Genomic DNA, 16,457 nt, shown 5'->3' on the forward strand with positions numbered 1-16,457 from the left:
GCAAGTAACCACAATGTAATCATGATTGTAATCACGATTACATTACAATGTAATCGTAATCGATTACTTCAACTTTAGGCTGTAATCGTAATCATACATTCTCAAGTAATCGTAATCGATTACATTCAGATGTAATCGCCCCAAACCTGATGTGATTGGTCCATTTAGTTACCATAGCAACCAATTTTCAAAGACCTAGCTTCATGATTCTGTGCACCATGTCAGTTCCAGTCACATGTCCAAATATCAACTTCATCAGCCATTGCTAGCTCAAGTTACAGTTAATCCCAATTTTGACCAATCACAGGCTTTGTTTGGTTACCATGGCAACAATGGAAGAATGTACATTATTCCGCAACTGTGCAATATGTGTTACAATATGATATATAACCAGTCATAATACAATTTTACCGTACCAGAATATCAACTGTTGATTTTGGACTTCCAAATGTGCCAACCTCATCCCCTTGAACTTGAGCGCAGCCAATCCCTCCCCCCCCCCCCTCCCGTTCAACACTCGACGCCCTACTTACACAGCCTCGGCGCCCAAAAGCACCACAACATTATCAGGCCAAAAATAAAACCCAGAATCCCGCTCACACTTCTACAATGCCATCGAAAAATTCCCCTATCCACCTGAACGTCCATTCCCACACATACTGTATGTTGCCCATTTGGCCCCAAAATGGCGCCCAAATTTCAGTTGTCGCAACTCTCTCTATATAAGGCTCTGCCTACGGAAGCACACGCGCGCCATCATTGCCAAGAAATGTTATCGTTATTACTAACTAGCCTTCTCGCATAACGAATCAGATATCACAAATGTATATTGACAAACCCATACAAATATTATGCAGCATTCATGGAATACTTCGTAGTTGTTCATAAGATAATACCGTTGGAACTTGAACTAATTAAACATGTGACGTCATGGTGATGTAACAATTACTTGTTTGTAAGTACAAAAAATACACGGTAGTTTGATATCAATTCTGTTTTTTTTTTTTTTAATTTGATCCAAACACTTATTAAGCAAACCAATTCGGGATAGACTGAACTATTTATATGATTTGACCTCCACTCACACGTACAGTATGGAGACACAACGGAATATTTTGTTGTCAGATGTAGAAGAATTAAAGAAAACAATGCTAGGGTTATGAAGAAGACGTCACTTTAAAGTTAAAATATATGTTTTGTTTGGGAAAGGAGGTAGAAGAACCTTATATATATATGTATATATTTGAATTACATACTCTATATTTATTTTAATTTTTCTTCACTAAACTTCTTTTAAAACCATAATATTAACAAGTGAATGTCACTTTTGAATCAACAAAGTCGTTCTGCGGCAGTAAAAACGGCCGCATAATGAGTAAGGTTTACGTAGTTCTTATATGACATTGCCGAATAATTAGTTTTTTTCTTTATTCGTTATTATGTGACTGTAAAAATTGCCGCATAATGACTACGATTTTTCTTGAAGTCATCATGCAGCAATAAAAAGTTCATATAATGAAGACAATATGATTCTTAGTCTTCGTGTTCAGCGAGTCCTAAAACAATTTTAACTACGGGATTTTCAAGAACTGTTAAAGTATCCATTGATATTTTCAATACTTTTGACTCAAGAATAACTGTCGATCAATTTCCTGGAGGTTAAAATACGTTATCATTCAATCAACGATATCTCGACTTCAGAACAATATATTGAGATGGGAGTTTTATAACACTAACAGTGTGGAATAGCTTTCTCTTGAACTTAGGTACGGTGAGTAACGCAGTGTTTACACAGGACGATCCCTTGAACAACTGGGGGTCTGATGTGCGCTGCACACTGTGAGAGTGAAGTTTGTGAATGCAGAGGATTGCTGTCAAATTTACTATAAAGTACAGTAAGGTAAGCCCTTTAGGACCGATCTATGCTCATTTGGCCTAGAAAAATTTGCTTTTCGTAAAACACAATTGAATCGTTTCCTTACAACAGCAGTGGCTGTGACTATCACCTAAACAGATCCGAAATAGTACAGGGAGTAGATATGCGAAATGATTGACATACATGTTACCGTGTTGTCTTGTGTTGATTGCAATCATGCATTTGTTTGTTTGTTTTATTCGCACTCTGATTGTTCAAAATACAAAAAAATAACAGAGATGATATAATAGAACGGAACAGATTGAAAAGAACAAAGAGAGTAACAGGAGCTAAACCCATTGGGCTGACAGAATGTCGGCCCATTTCCATTCTTTCTAGCATCTGGTCAAACCATTGATAAAATCACATAGCTGAAGAATAAACCACTGTTCAAAATCATCACCACTATCCTTTAAGAGAACATTAGCCGTTACTATCCCGAATTAACCGTATACCATCATATGTGGTCCTACCTCAACTGAGCTACCATTTCTAGGCATAGTGGCAATACACATTTCCTTACCTGTGTTTGTTTATACTGGTAAGTCAGCCTATGCTAGGGCCTACATGTCAGTTTGCCATATTAATTTGTAAACCAGTCACAAGGAGTCTAAGTATTATTTACACAATGTCATTCAGAAATATGTCAGCTGGTGCTATAGTAGCACACTGTACATGTACTTTGAAGCTATGGACTAGCAAAGCTAGGCTTACCAGACGTCCGGTTTTACCTGGACATGTCCGGTTTTTTGTGACTTACGAGGGCGTCCAGGTGGATTTTCCAATTTGGCAATAATATCCGGATTTCATGAATTTCACACAGGAATTGACAGGTTTTCCCTAATTTAGCCTCACGAGTCACGAGCAAATGATTTCCAACTAAATTTATACGCAATAAACGCGTACTCGCGTTGTCTGCTACCTACCATATACGGACAGCAGTAGAGACACACACCACTTTCCTGCACGCAGGCGGGCTCTCACAAAGTATAGTAGAACGCAGTCAATAGCGTGAACACACCGTAATTATGAGTCCCTATTAGAGTGATTTAGATTGCACCATTTTGCATCTAGGCACCTTTGAAAAACGAAAATTTTTCTTAGACCCCTCCCCCAGGAAGCGGATCAGTGTAGGACGCGAATCAGTGTCCTGCTTTTTCAAAAACAAATAAGGTAACCCTAAGCAAAGCCAGCTGCTAGTATTATGGTTTTGAACCTAAGGCTTTGCCTTATAGACTTTGTGAGATGAAACCTACTGTATTTTATTAGCTCATTACATTAGCATTGCATCAGACTCTGATCCCACAGGGGTGCTCTTATATCCATTGCAGGGGTGACATTAATGACATGCCAGTATGCCGTTTCAACACAATAAATACCAATAAAATTCAGGCTTGTTGGTTTAAATGCACTGGTGATGACCCGTGAAATATGTCTCATTTGCAATAGGACTGTCAGTGTCCACAGTCTTTAATCAACTTTACCATAGTGAGAGGCAACCTTGATTTACGGAACTCATTAGTGATCCTCCCTCTACTTGGACAGTAATCATTGACGCTTCAAACTACACCCTGTATTCACTGTATTCTCAAATGACTAGCTTTCTACTGTTAGAGCCTTTCTAAAACAAAGGCCCTTCAACCACCTTATAGCTTTATATAGGCTTATGTTGAGTAACATTATGTTACCTTACCATGATCAATTCAGTACATTGCTAACTGTTAATGAATACAGAAAACAGGCCTACACTGAGATCTATTTAAGCTCCGAACTTGGTCACAGCAATGTTGAGCAGCCTTTGGAGTTGGTCCGCAGTCATAGTCTAGATTTTATGAGTACTGTATATTAACCAAGGTAATTTGCAGTCAAGATTATAAGTCAAAGTCTGTAAATCTTGTAAACATGATAACTCAAGAAGTGCATCTTTCTTGAACTTCATACTTACAGTAGTTAGTAGATCCAGCTAATTGATGAATGCAAGAACCCTATTGAAATTGGTAGAGGTCAAAGGTCACATGAGGTCAACAGGTGTCAAAGTCTAAAAACCTTTTAAGGATGATAACTCTAAAATTTAAGCTACAATGAACCTCTTCAATGAATTCTTCAATGCTATGATTTTCTTTTGGTGAACAAAGTTTGGTTAAGTTCAGTTTAGTTTATGAAGGGGCTCTATAGGTCTTCAACAAAACATAGTCATCCAGGAAATGAAATCTGCTTCAAAGAGTTGATAGTCTTGCTTTAAAACTCTCAGGGGGCTCTTATCAGTTTTCACCCTCTGAGCTTCAAGTGGTCAACAGGTTATCTAAAATGGTCTCATAATTGGCCATTTTCTCTGTGATTTATACTACTGTAGATGACTTTTATTATGGCAGTAGATTGTGAAAATATTTCACAGTGTATAAACAATGTCATGTAATTCTCATTTATTAAGAACAATTATTAAAGGGATGGTTGTTAGCAGAGCTGATTTGTTAGCTCAAAATTGGTTAAAAGAAGTCAACCTTTTATTCATACATCTTTGGGTCTATATTTCACATAGGAAGACTGTTCTTTCTGGATATGGAAACATTTTGAATTAAAAATTCTGTACTGTAAAATCCTTACCAATGAATGAAATGTGTCATGCCCACAAGGGAGTGCTCAAATAAGAGATGGACATCTCTGATCTTTTCTGGTTCTCGCTAATCTTTTGGACAAATGTAACGATCACTCTACGTCACTCTACTTTAGTCAGATAGTTAATTTGAAGTTTGAGCAAACTGTATAGCAAGGAATCACAAAACCAACTGGCTTTCTGTTTTTCTTTTAACTTTCAAGGTTTTCAAGGTTTCCAACTGGAACATCTGGTTGAGAACTGTCATGTGAAAATTGATCACAAGTCTCACTCTTGAAGCCCCATAGTCCACTCAATGATGAAATGATGAGTGTTTTACTTTTACGATCGACTCAAGCAAACTCTTCACCGGACAAATATCAGCAGGTTTGGTGATCGTTTCATGTGTTAAACAATAATAAAAACCATATAGACTTTCAACTACAAAACACATTTGATGTAAGTCAGAAGGTTTAATTTTTAAATGCAAATTCACCTGTGACAAACTGTGTTGCTGTCCACTGTGTGAGACTTTAGACTGATATGACCCAGATAATATACACATGTGTTTCATGACAAGTAGACAAGATACTGTATGGAACTTCAAAGTGCAATTTAATACAGATATTATAAGTGAGAACTACCACCAGTGTGAGGTCTGTTCAGGTACATGCATCTAGTAACTGAAATGTTGCTGCGCACTCTATGTAAGTGAGAACTACCACCAGTGTGAGGTCTGTTCAGGTTCGTGCATCTAGTAGTGAAATGTTGCTGCCCACTTTATGTAAGTGAGAACTACCACCAGTGTGAGTTCTGTTCAGGTACGTACATCTACTAGTGAATGTTGCTGCCCACTCTATGTAAGTGAGAACTACCACCAGTGTGAGTTCTGTTCAGGTACATGCATCTAGTAGTGAAATGTTGCTGCCCACTTTATGTAAGTGAGAACTACCACCAGTGTGAGTTCTGTTCAGGTACGTACATCTACTAGTGAATGTTGCTGCCCACTCTATGTAAGTGAGAACTACCACCAGTGTGAGTTCTGTTCAGGTTCGTGCATCTAGTAGTGAAATGTTGCTGCCCACTCTACGTAAGTGATTTCTGTCCAGGTACGTGCATATAAGTAGTGAAATGTTGCTGCCACTCTGTGTAAGTGAGAACTACAGTACAACCAGTGTGAGTTCTGTTCAGGTATGTGCTTATAGTAGTGACACTTTTTTTTACAACTAACTGGATATCTTTTCTGTTTCTCACCAACAGGTTTTCTCTTCTGCTTCTATCAACATAGAATCTACATCTCCCATTGGATTTGAGTTTTTTGACCTTGACAAGTTATATGAATCGATACAGAAACCAGGTGACTTCTCTGGGATTATCTTCTCCAGCCCAAGGACTGTTCAAGCTGTGAAGCTTTGCATTGAACAATATTCATCTCTTGAAGGTAAGATAACTTACGGCTTATAACTTACAGATCATGACTTAGAGATCATAACGTACAGAGTATAGGTTTGTACTGATCCTAACGTATGCAAAGAACGGAGCTTTGCATCCAGCAAAATTCATGACATGAAGGTCAATGTATTCAGTAACCATGCCAACTGTCTCTATGCCAGATGACATCATAAACTAAGAAGGAAAGAAGAAAGCTGGACAAGGATCACAGCAAATATTTTCCATTGCTTCAAATACTCAATCTAGGTGTGACTTTGAAGTACAGAAAACTGGTTACATTCAGACAACATTAATTGTTAGTTCTAGAACTTGAAAACTTGTATGGATTGAAAAATGCTAATTAGTCAAGTAGGTATCTTTCAGCATCATAAGATTCAAAGGTATTGATAGCGAAACATTTGTAAGTTTTGCTAATCTGATTAATGGTTACTGATTAGAACAGGCTGTACATTGCTGAGATAGGGAGGGGAGGCTGTACATTGCTGAGATAGGGAGGGGAGGCTGTACATTGCTGAGATGGGGAGGGGAGATTGTACATTGCTGAGATGGGTAGGGGAGACTCTACATTGCTGAGATGGGGAGGGAGGCTGTATTGATGAGATGGGGAGGGGACGCTGCACATTGCTGAGATGGAGAGGGGAGGCTGTACATTGCTGAGATGGGGAGGGAGGCTGTACATGGCTGAGATGTGGAGGGAGGCTGAACATTGCTGAGATGGGGAGAGGAGGCTGTACATTGCTGAGATGGGGAAGGGAGGCTGTACATTGCTGAGATGGGGGAGGGGAGGCTGCACATTGCTGAGATGGAGAGGGGAGGCTGTACATTGTGAGATGGGGAGGAAGGCTGTACATTGCTGAGATGGGGAGGGGCTGCTGTACATTGCTGAGATGGGGAGGGGAGGCTGTACATTGCTGAGATGGGGAGGGTTGTACATTTCTGAGATGGGGAGGGGAGGCTATCCATTTCTGAGATGGGGAGGGGAGGCTATCCATTTCTGAGATGGGGGATGGGAGGCTGTACATTGCTGAGATGTGGAAGGGGCGGCTGTACATTGCTGAGATGGGGAGGGGAGGCTGTACGTTGCTGAGATGGGGAGGCTGTCCATTGCTGAGATGGGGAGGTGAGGCTTTACGTTGCTGAGATGGGGAGGCTGTCCATTGCTGAGATGGGGAGGCTGTACATTTCTGAGATGGGGGAGGGGAGGCTGTACATTGCTGAGATGGGGAGGGTTGTACATTTCTGAGATGGGGAGGGGAGGCTATACATTTCTGAGATGGGGGATGGGAGGCTGTACATTGATGAGATGTGGAAGGGGCGGCTGTACATTGCTGAGATGGGGAGGGGAGGCTGTACGTTGCTGAGATGGGGAGGCTGTCCATTGCTGAGATGGGGAGGTGAGGCTTTACGTTGCTGAGATGGGGAGGCTGTCCATTGCTGAGATAGGGAGGCTGTACATTTCTGAGATGGGGGAGGGGAGGCTGTACATCGCTGAGATGGGGAGGGGACTTGGTATGAAATGCAGCACATGTTTCAATCAGTAATTCTAATATTTTACATCCTGTTTTTGTTTTTTTTTGGATTATAGTCTCTGTGAGGGAAATCCTACTTGTGTACTTTCTCTAAGCTGTATTTCAGAATGCAAACTTGCAAAGTCTTGACTGGAGGTGACAAGATGACTGGTGTGTTCTAAACTTCGATTGTTACTCTAGTGGTGGATTTGAATGGTTGGGGGATAGTACGTGGTATACATAGCCTAGGATCATCGTAGTCACAAAGTTGTAATAAAATATATTAAGAGACAACTCAAATGAGCAAGGTAGACTTTCTTCAGTTTGAGAGCCATGAGCAGAATTTACTTTATCCATTTTTACAGAGACAAAGCAGAGAAATGAGAACAAACAAAACATGATTTGTTTCCATCGAAAATAATTGTCTTGAGTTCAGAACAATGCTTGTAGTGGTCCCTTGTAGTGGTATTTCAAGATAAGCATTTGGTGATCTATCTATCTTTTCTTTTGAGCAGAATGGTCATCAAGTGGACTTCAGGTGGCTTGGGGGAGACACCCAGCCTTCTCAGTGGGAACTTCTACATCCTCAGAGGCAGAAAATGTTGGTTTCCAAACGGTCGGTGCCGATTGTGGCAATGCAGAGAATCTTGTCCAAGTCATATTTGAGAGTAAGTGTTTGACATACTCAAGGTAATCCTTGATGAACACATACAGTAGGTACCTTCCCAACCTTCCCAACCCCCCCCCCCCCCCCACTACCTCTCTTGCTTCTATTTTCGCATACATCTATGGATTATAGTGTTCATTCCCTCCCCGTTATCCTTGCCAACCTTGTGACTCAGGATGAAAATTAGTCACTGAGCCTATGAACACCCCCAACTGTCTTCCTGTCATATATAACTACAGTAATTTGTACTGTTATTGACGCTATTAAACGCACTCCGTTTATTACAGCTGTATCTTGTAAGTTTGTAGTATCTGTAAGCTGACTATGTGGAACTATCATGGCAACCGTATCACATGACTGAATATGCTGCGCTGATTGGCTCTTTCAAACATGCATAGTAGACAGCAGTTTAGACCCTGTTGTATTGCTTTAGGAGAAACAACACTGTGCTTTAATTAATACATAATCACATACATTCATATCCTCAGAGATACAGCCCAATGAACCACCATTGCTGTTTCCATGTGGAACTTTAAGAAGAGATGTTATACCAAAGTCACTGGAAAGCAGAGGTAAGCTGAAAATAAGAGTCCTTCACTGTGATTGGTCCATCTGTTGAGTGACTGACTGTATATGCAAAATTATTTGGAAATTTTCAGAAAGGTTGTCTAATTTAAAAGGGAAACAATTCTTTGATTGTATTCAAAGTAGGCAGGATAATAACCGTGGACTAATAAGTTTCTTTGAGTTTTTCTGAGATAACTTCTTAGCTTACTAGTCCCTGCTAATCCTTATTTCACATTTTTTTTATTATCTTCACTATGTATAGCAGCTGGGTAAGTTTGCAAGACGTTTGTATGTGAAGTATCTTACATTTTTAGTGCAAAGTGATGTTTAAATAAAAAAAGAATAATTAAGACAAGCAAAATTGTGTTTGACTTTTCGAAACAAATGCCATTACACAATGAACCTTCCTTGTTGGCTTTACCTATACCAGGAGGTCTTGAGATAAAGAAAAAGCAAAATTATTTAGCCTTCGAAGCGAGTAATGTTGCCACCCGTAATCTTGATAATGTTTCCACCTATTACGATAGCACAAACATTGGACAAGAGGGTATAAGGCACTGTTTAGGGCGTCTGCTTCTGCTAAAAGCTGTTACATGCCCTTGTAACTACTATTGCCAGCCGTCATAAGTTTGTCATGAAGTTTGAAGAACCGTTTGACTAGGAACTACAGTCAATGTATCCCAGTAGGACTATTAGTGACATACTCTGTAGAGATGCTGGTGAGCCCCATTTGCAGACAGTTCTTTATTGACTGTAAAGTGCAATGTTTACTCATTTAGAAGAAATAGTTAATAGTGATGTCACTAGTGACTTGATGGAATCTAGTGGATAAATGGTGATGGTAGTTTTATTATTAAAACAATACCAGCTGCTAACTTTATCATGCTGTGTTTCTTTCAACACTGTCTCCTGAGTCATCTTGCTCCAAAACTGTATGAATATTCAGTGACTCAATTTTTTTGGAGCTTTTTTTTTCAAATGATGAATGTTTCTTGGTATGTATTACATATAATGGCCGAGTAATACAAAGGAAAGAACACACCGAGAGAATTCGGAAGAAAGCATTTCCATTTCATAGAATATTTTTTGTTAAATATAACTTCATTGCAAATTTGTCTTTCAGGTGTAAAGTTTACACCCTGCATTGTCTACAAAACTTGCCCAGAGCCACGACTTAAAGAAAATTTAGAAGGTTACATCAAACATCATGTAAGTTGTTGCATTTCTTCACACCAAAACTGAAAAAAGTTGTTATTCATAAATATCGAATTTTATTTCTGACTTCAGAGCTACAATCAAGTTACTAACAAGGTTAGGAACGGTTGCTAAATCTCCCTCCTGTTTAATCATGGCGTGCTCGCAGGCCATATTGTTCTTATACTCAACTGCTGCGCGCTTGACTGGTCAGCAATCTGCTGGCCCTTAATTTTTTTTTGATAATTAGTATTAATCATTTACATGCATCTTGATTGGTCAGCACATGAGATTTCTGTGCACGATTGATGATACAGGATACAGGATGAGACAAGGACCAGTCCGAGGATAATGGTAGTGCAATCGTTGCACTTCATCACAAACAAGTATATAGTCTGTTGATTTCCTCTCTAAAAATATATGTCCAACTGGGTTCATCTTAAAACTCAGGTCTGAAGGGAATTTATGGCTTGGGTGTTCTCCCCTGGGTGGAGTCTCTGGTGTTGGTGATAATGACTAACAGCAAGGGATGCAATGTTTATTATGTTCATAGTATTACAGGACATAAGTGAGCAATATTGTTTGTGTTGCATCCTAATTTCAATACAGTATCTTTGGTATGTTCCGTGACGGGCAAAACGGGTGAGAATCCATGTTCTCTCTTCTCACACAGTCTGTTTTGGCCAAAACCTTATCTTCCACACTTTCACTGTATCATATTTGCCAATGAATTCTTTGGTTTGTTGAACAGTCAGGAGCATGGATTGTTCCTCTCTCATACAAATTCTCTTTCAGGTGTTTCTGATTTTCATCAAGAGATGCACCACAACCTCCAGTAGAGTATCCTCTCTAACTAAGAGCAGAATATATGTGTTGCTTTACATAGTTATTAATAAAAAAAAAATTGTACCTATCTGAGGCCAACCTGCATCTGACCTTGGCTGGTTAATTTTTTAAGGGGTTGGTGCAGTTATATGACTGTTACTGATATGTTATCACAATCTTGGCCTTTTCATGGATCATTATCAATGGAAAAAAAAGTATTGTCAAAAAATGGTATCACAAGAACTATCGACATTTAACAATGACATGTTGAACAGATATGCAATTAAAATTCTGTTACCAAAGCTGCTGTTAACACGTTCAATCAAAGCTTGAATTCTTTAATCAACAATATTCAAAGTATCACAGGCACTCCAATTTTAAGCAATGCCACTTTTTAATAAACGTGGCTATTAATTTCTAAGTTTAGCTTTATAAAGACTTATTCATCGATCAACTCAGTGTAACGAACAGCCAGAAACTAATGTTAGCCTGACGAATGACATCTGAAATATATGGATGCATATGAAACTACTGTATAGTCAAGATTCCCAACGATACTAGAAACTTGATTTACGTTATCCAAGAACACTTTTAATCTTGACAAAGATTGGTGTAGGTTGGCTAGAGCCAAAAAGATAGATAGCATTTATCGCAGTTAGTAATTTGTAAATTTCGTGTCCAAATTAGGTCTCAATCCATCATTAGACTACTTAGAAATATTGTAGTAGGTAATTGTGTTTTGTAACAGTATTTTCTTCCAACCAGACTACGTGAAAGTGCTGGTCAAAGCCAGCCAGAGATAGATTTTAATCCGGATCTCCCCATGATCCAGTATTGGTTGGGTAAGCAGACCCATAATCCCTCGCCTTAAGCACTTGAATGATATAAATTCAAAATAATAAATGTATTTTATGTCTCCTATTCTGGTTATTTTAGGGCAGGCGTCCCGACGCTGTGGTTTTCTTCAGTCCATCGGGCGTGCAATTTTCCAAGACGGTTTTAAAAGAATTACAGATTGAACCCAGCAATAAATGCAAGGTATGGATCTAAATTATGGTTTAAAAAGCTAATTTATTCACATCTTTCATTTCGAATACTCAGATAAAGGGAAAAAGAGGTTACGATCAAATAAACTAACCTTCTCGCCTAGTTTGTGTAAACCAAAATATTAAAAAACTTTATGCATGAAATAGGCACCTGATGCTGCTTCATGGCATTCAAAACTGACTCTTGCATTCCAGAATAGGTGGATAGAATTTGTCACCAAAGGTATTGGAACAAGTTTGGGCTCAATTGAATTACTAGGATGTAAAAAACTCACTTAAACCCGACCCCAATGAATATCAGACTATGGTTTGGACTTCTAACAAATTATCATATGATACTTTATCAAGACTTCTAAATGAAAACAAAAATTAGGTAACAAAGGTTGTGAAATAAAATTTGCATAAACAGCTACAATTCCGAGATATATATAAGCAATATTGAGAAATACTTTAAAGCAGTGTTCTCTACTGCTAAATAGTAATTAAGGAGTTCTTAAAATATTCCAGAATCTAACTCCTTCCCCCGATTATAAAGTAGAACTCATTTTCTTTACACACTGTCATTTTTGTTATGTTAATTTAAATATTAAGGCAGCTTTCAAAATTTAGCCCACAGCCTGTGTGTGAACGATTCTATCTGAAGGATCATAAGCAACCTAAGTAATTGTCAGATGCCTGAGACATCAAGAGCTATTGTTTTAGCTATCTTAATCCCGAAACACTCCCGACATACCCAAATAAAAAAAAAAATGTCCAGTTAGTTTCTTTTAGTTAATGTCGCACAAGCAACATAACAGACACCTTTTAGTCAGGTTATGTAACATTATCTCAAACCAGGTAAGAATTGTTGTCCTGCTTTGCAAGACAATGGCAAACTACGACAGTCTAAAATAACCTAAGGAGACTTGTAATGTCCATGTTCTTCTTTAAGTACTAATACTTTTATACGGAAGATTTAAATTTCCATATCACCCTGTGACAGAATATTCCTTTTTTTTGTACAATTGTCATTTCTTTTCATTTCTCTTTAACTTGATGGGGAGAAGGGAGGGAGGTGGGTGGGGAAAAGGGGTTTGGGAAGCATGCAGACTGGATAGTGTAAGTTTTGAAATAGCGTAAAGAATTCTGTGTATGCTGTAGAGTTTGGTTTTATCCTATGGCCATAATAATATTATGCTAATATACAAAACACTTATTAACTTCTGTTTTAAGTTTGTTTACCAATTCAGTAGTTACAACTGATACATTTTTGTGTGAAAAACTTTCAAAATGAAAAGAAGCTCACTGGATGACTTTAACTTCATAAATTAGAAATGTTGTCTGCTGCTGCTGTGCTGTAGGTCCCAGTCAGAAGTCACATACAAATTGTCATATGTTTGTGTAGTAATATCTCACCTAGTTACTTTCTATTTATAAATAGCCCCATCTATTTTCCTACATTCTTAAAGCTATGCAGTGAGTGAGTGATTTTCTTGCTTCAATGTAGATCACGCACTTAGTTCTGTATCTGAATAGTGCTATTTATTTCCCTTAATACTAGTTTACAGCGATTCTCCAGTAGTCTTTTCTCATCTCCTATTGTTTTTCTTTTCTTTGGCAGTTTTTTGCAATTGGCCTGACCACAGAGAAAGCGATGCTAGAGCATGGACTAACCGTTTCCGGTGTCGCTGCTAAACCTAACCCCGAATCCCTTCTTGAATGCATCACAGACACATCTGTTACTTGACATTAATAATGAGTTATAATCAGAAATATATAGAAATGGTCTGACCAGCACATAGAACCATCGCATGGTATGAATGTAAATAGATTCCGATATTTATTATTCAAGGATATTTAGTTTTCAACTGTAATGTTTGTGTTAAAATTGATATCCAACTGGTGTGTTCACATCTAGACACATTTTGTGCACAGTGTCAACTGGTGCAAACATTTCCCTCACACTCAATGCCATGCTAACACTTAAGTCTTGACTGTGACCTATCAGGCCGGACAAGGAAGAAACTCACGAGTCCAATTGCCTAGATCTCATAAGATGGAACTACAGTGTTCCACAGGAAATAAATTTAGTTTGAAATTTCTTCCAGTGACTGCCAGAAATAAACCACATAATCGGACAGTTTTGTCCGCTTGAGTATAGCTAGCCGTAGGCTGTGGCAACCTACAGATGTAAATACTGTCTGTGGCTAGTAAACTAATGAATAACGCCTGGCCCAGCATTAGTGATACCAATAAACTGGGAATTATGGAAGCATAGAACTAACTACAGCTGCTTAACCATCTAATCCTGTCAAAGTTCAATCGAATGGCCTGAGTCAGGACGTGAGAAAAATTACCATCAGCTCAAAAAAAGATCTGTAGATACTACTGGTATAAAAATTTGAAAAAAAAAACAGGATTTCAGGCAGTAAATTTCAGTTTCAGTCAGAATAATTTTAGTAGCATGAAATGGCTTTAATAAGTAAATAAGTGGAATTTTGAAAACTTAGATTTAGAAAAATGTTAGCTTGTTCACAGGAACGCATTTTGGGGAACATTTCCATACATCTTTCAGCAGAATTTGTCATGCATGTCAGTAGGTTAACTGATCATCAAGTTCAAACTATTGTGCATATCTTGCCTTAATGTTGTACAAATACATGCATATTAAGAAAATCTTAAAAGGATAATATATAATAATTTGTTGGTTTGTTTTTGAGATTTGTTATCAAGTATTATATCAGCTACTGTATCAGCTGCCAAGCATGCTGTCACATCAATGGTGGTTTGCCCTTCAAATTTCCCTTGAAGATTTATTCTGTTTCATACATTCTCACTCAGTTCTTGTCTTTGTATTGATTTTTTTTTTTCACTCTTAACTTTAATATATTCCCATCTTGCGCAAAAGCACTTTATGTGAAACTTAACAAACCCAGAATTTAATAGTTAAATAGGTTTATCAATTTGCATCAAAATTTATAACAATGATAATTTTAAATTAAAATGGAGCATTGCTTTTTTGAAATGGCAACCAATAGTATAAGTTCCTTTTTTCAGACAGTGCAGAAATTGTATTTTTGTGGCAGAATTCTGTGACTTTTAGCAAAAATCTGTCAAACCATGAATTTGGGCCATTTTTTTATATTTTTATTTTCTGGGTTATTGGGTTGCTGATGACATCATTGTGTGTCGTGTACAGAATGTTATAAGATAAACAATCCATGGATGTCAAGAGAAACTAACTGTCTGACAAACTTCCCAACATATTTTTACTTTAAATCTATGATTATATTTGATCAAAAGTTATGGACAAAGAAATTAACTATAATGTGTACTTTGTCATTTCATTTCGTATCCAAGTGTACTGATTCAGACAATCATGACATTTTCTGGTAATAACTGGTCAAATTTATTGTCAAATTCTCTAAAATGGGAGATGACGAATCGCCAACTATAGTTTCAAATGGGTTTCTTGAGACTCTTCAAACTAAATCTCTATAATGTTGATGTCCTCTCATCCATCCATCCATCCATCACTATTTGCATAATAATAATTTGCATAATCATAACCAGAAGACTGACTCAAAAGTTATGCAAACCTGCATTTTACATCAGAACTTGAAAGATTTGGGCGAGATAATTGTCTTAAGGTCTTAGAGGATGACCTGAGGGAGACAGTTAAGTTTGATGTAAAGTAGTCAAACCTTTAGAACATTGCACTAGGAGTTCACATTGTACATTTAGGTTTTGAGGAATGACCCTTTAAACATCTGAGGCTGATCAAAGTAATCAGCAAAGTGACTGGACAGTAAAGTCTAAGAGACAGACCATTAAGTCAGGTCCTGTGATGCAATACAGACCTCAGTAGGAAACTAAGGTTATTATGGGCTCAAATGTCATGTTTACAATATAGAACCCATTTGTCAAGGACAAATGGAGTTCACTGTCATTTAAGTGTGCCATATCTATATGAAGTTAAAGGAACTGTTGTGAGTGAGTTAGGCTAATAAGAATGAATAAAACAATGGATTAACTTTAAGGCCTGCACTGAGGAGACAAGATCATCGTCATCGTCATCGTCATCATCAGTTAAGCCTTAAAGGAGCATTGCAGAGTTTTAGCATATTTTGAAGGTGAATAACTTGAAATCCAGAATAGCCAGCTTGTGCTTGTGAATTTAGAGTAATGACTGTTTAAACAACTGAGGCTCATCAATTAGAGTGGCTGGACAACTAAGTCTAATTCATAGATCCATAGCTGATACACAAAACAGGAGGAAACCATCAGATTTTCATTGCATCATATACATGTTTACAGTACAATACAAATAGAAACAAAAATGGTATTAATAGTCAACCAAAGGTATCCTGTAGTCTCTGTTGTTTGTATGAAGTTAAAGGAAAATGTTTTGGTTGAGTTATTAGAATTTATTAAACAATGGATCAATATCAGAGTTGGGGACTCGAGTCAGGGACTCGGACTCGAGTCCGACTCGAGTCGCAAATTTTAGGACTTGAGACTCGACTCGAGACTCGGCTGTCAGAGACTTGGGACTTGACTTGAGACTTGCCCAAAAAGTTAGCAAAGACTTGGGACTTGACTTGAGACTTGCCTTCAAAAGACTCGGTTTTTCTACTAGAGACTTGTTTGTATTTCACAATTTTCTAATCATTAAATAACTTCATAAGTTGATATCGATAATAAATAATTA

The 16,457-nt window shown here is 37.9% G+C and overlaps 1 protein-coding gene across 2 annotated transcripts; it reads left to right on the top strand.

The window, feature by feature from the left end:
- Positions 1-1,742: 1,742 nt before the first annotated feature.
- On the top strand, positions 1,743-15,068 carry LOC139962136 (uroporphyrinogen-III synthase-like). 2 transcript variants are annotated; one of them, XM_071962060.1, is made up of 8 exons: positions 1,743-1,900; positions 4,733-4,895; positions 5,769-5,949; positions 7,984-8,136; positions 8,624-8,707; positions 9,826-9,911; positions 11,658-11,759; positions 13,368-15,068. In XM_071962060.1, the coding sequence occupies exons 2-8, from the start codon at positions 4,833-4,835 to the stop codon at positions 13,491-13,493; spliced, it is 795 nt and encodes a 264-aa protein (XP_071818161.1). In that variant the 5' UTR covers positions 1,743-1,900; positions 4,733-4,832; the 3' UTR covers positions 13,494-15,068. The 2 variants fall into 2 exon arrangements, with proteins under 2 accessions (XP_071818161.1, XP_071818162.1); XM_071962061.1 differs by having other exon boundaries at positions 4,742-4,895.
- The last annotated feature ends 1,389 nt before the right edge of the window (positions 15,069-16,457 follow it).

The sequence above is a fragment of the Apostichopus japonicus genome, chromosome 20, assembly GCF_037975245.1.
Source record: "Apostichopus japonicus isolate 1M-3 chromosome 20, ASM3797524v1, whole genome shotgun sequence".
Taxonomy (NCBI): Eukaryota; Metazoa; Echinodermata; class Holothuroidea; order Aspidochirotida; family Stichopodidae; genus Apostichopus; species Apostichopus japonicus.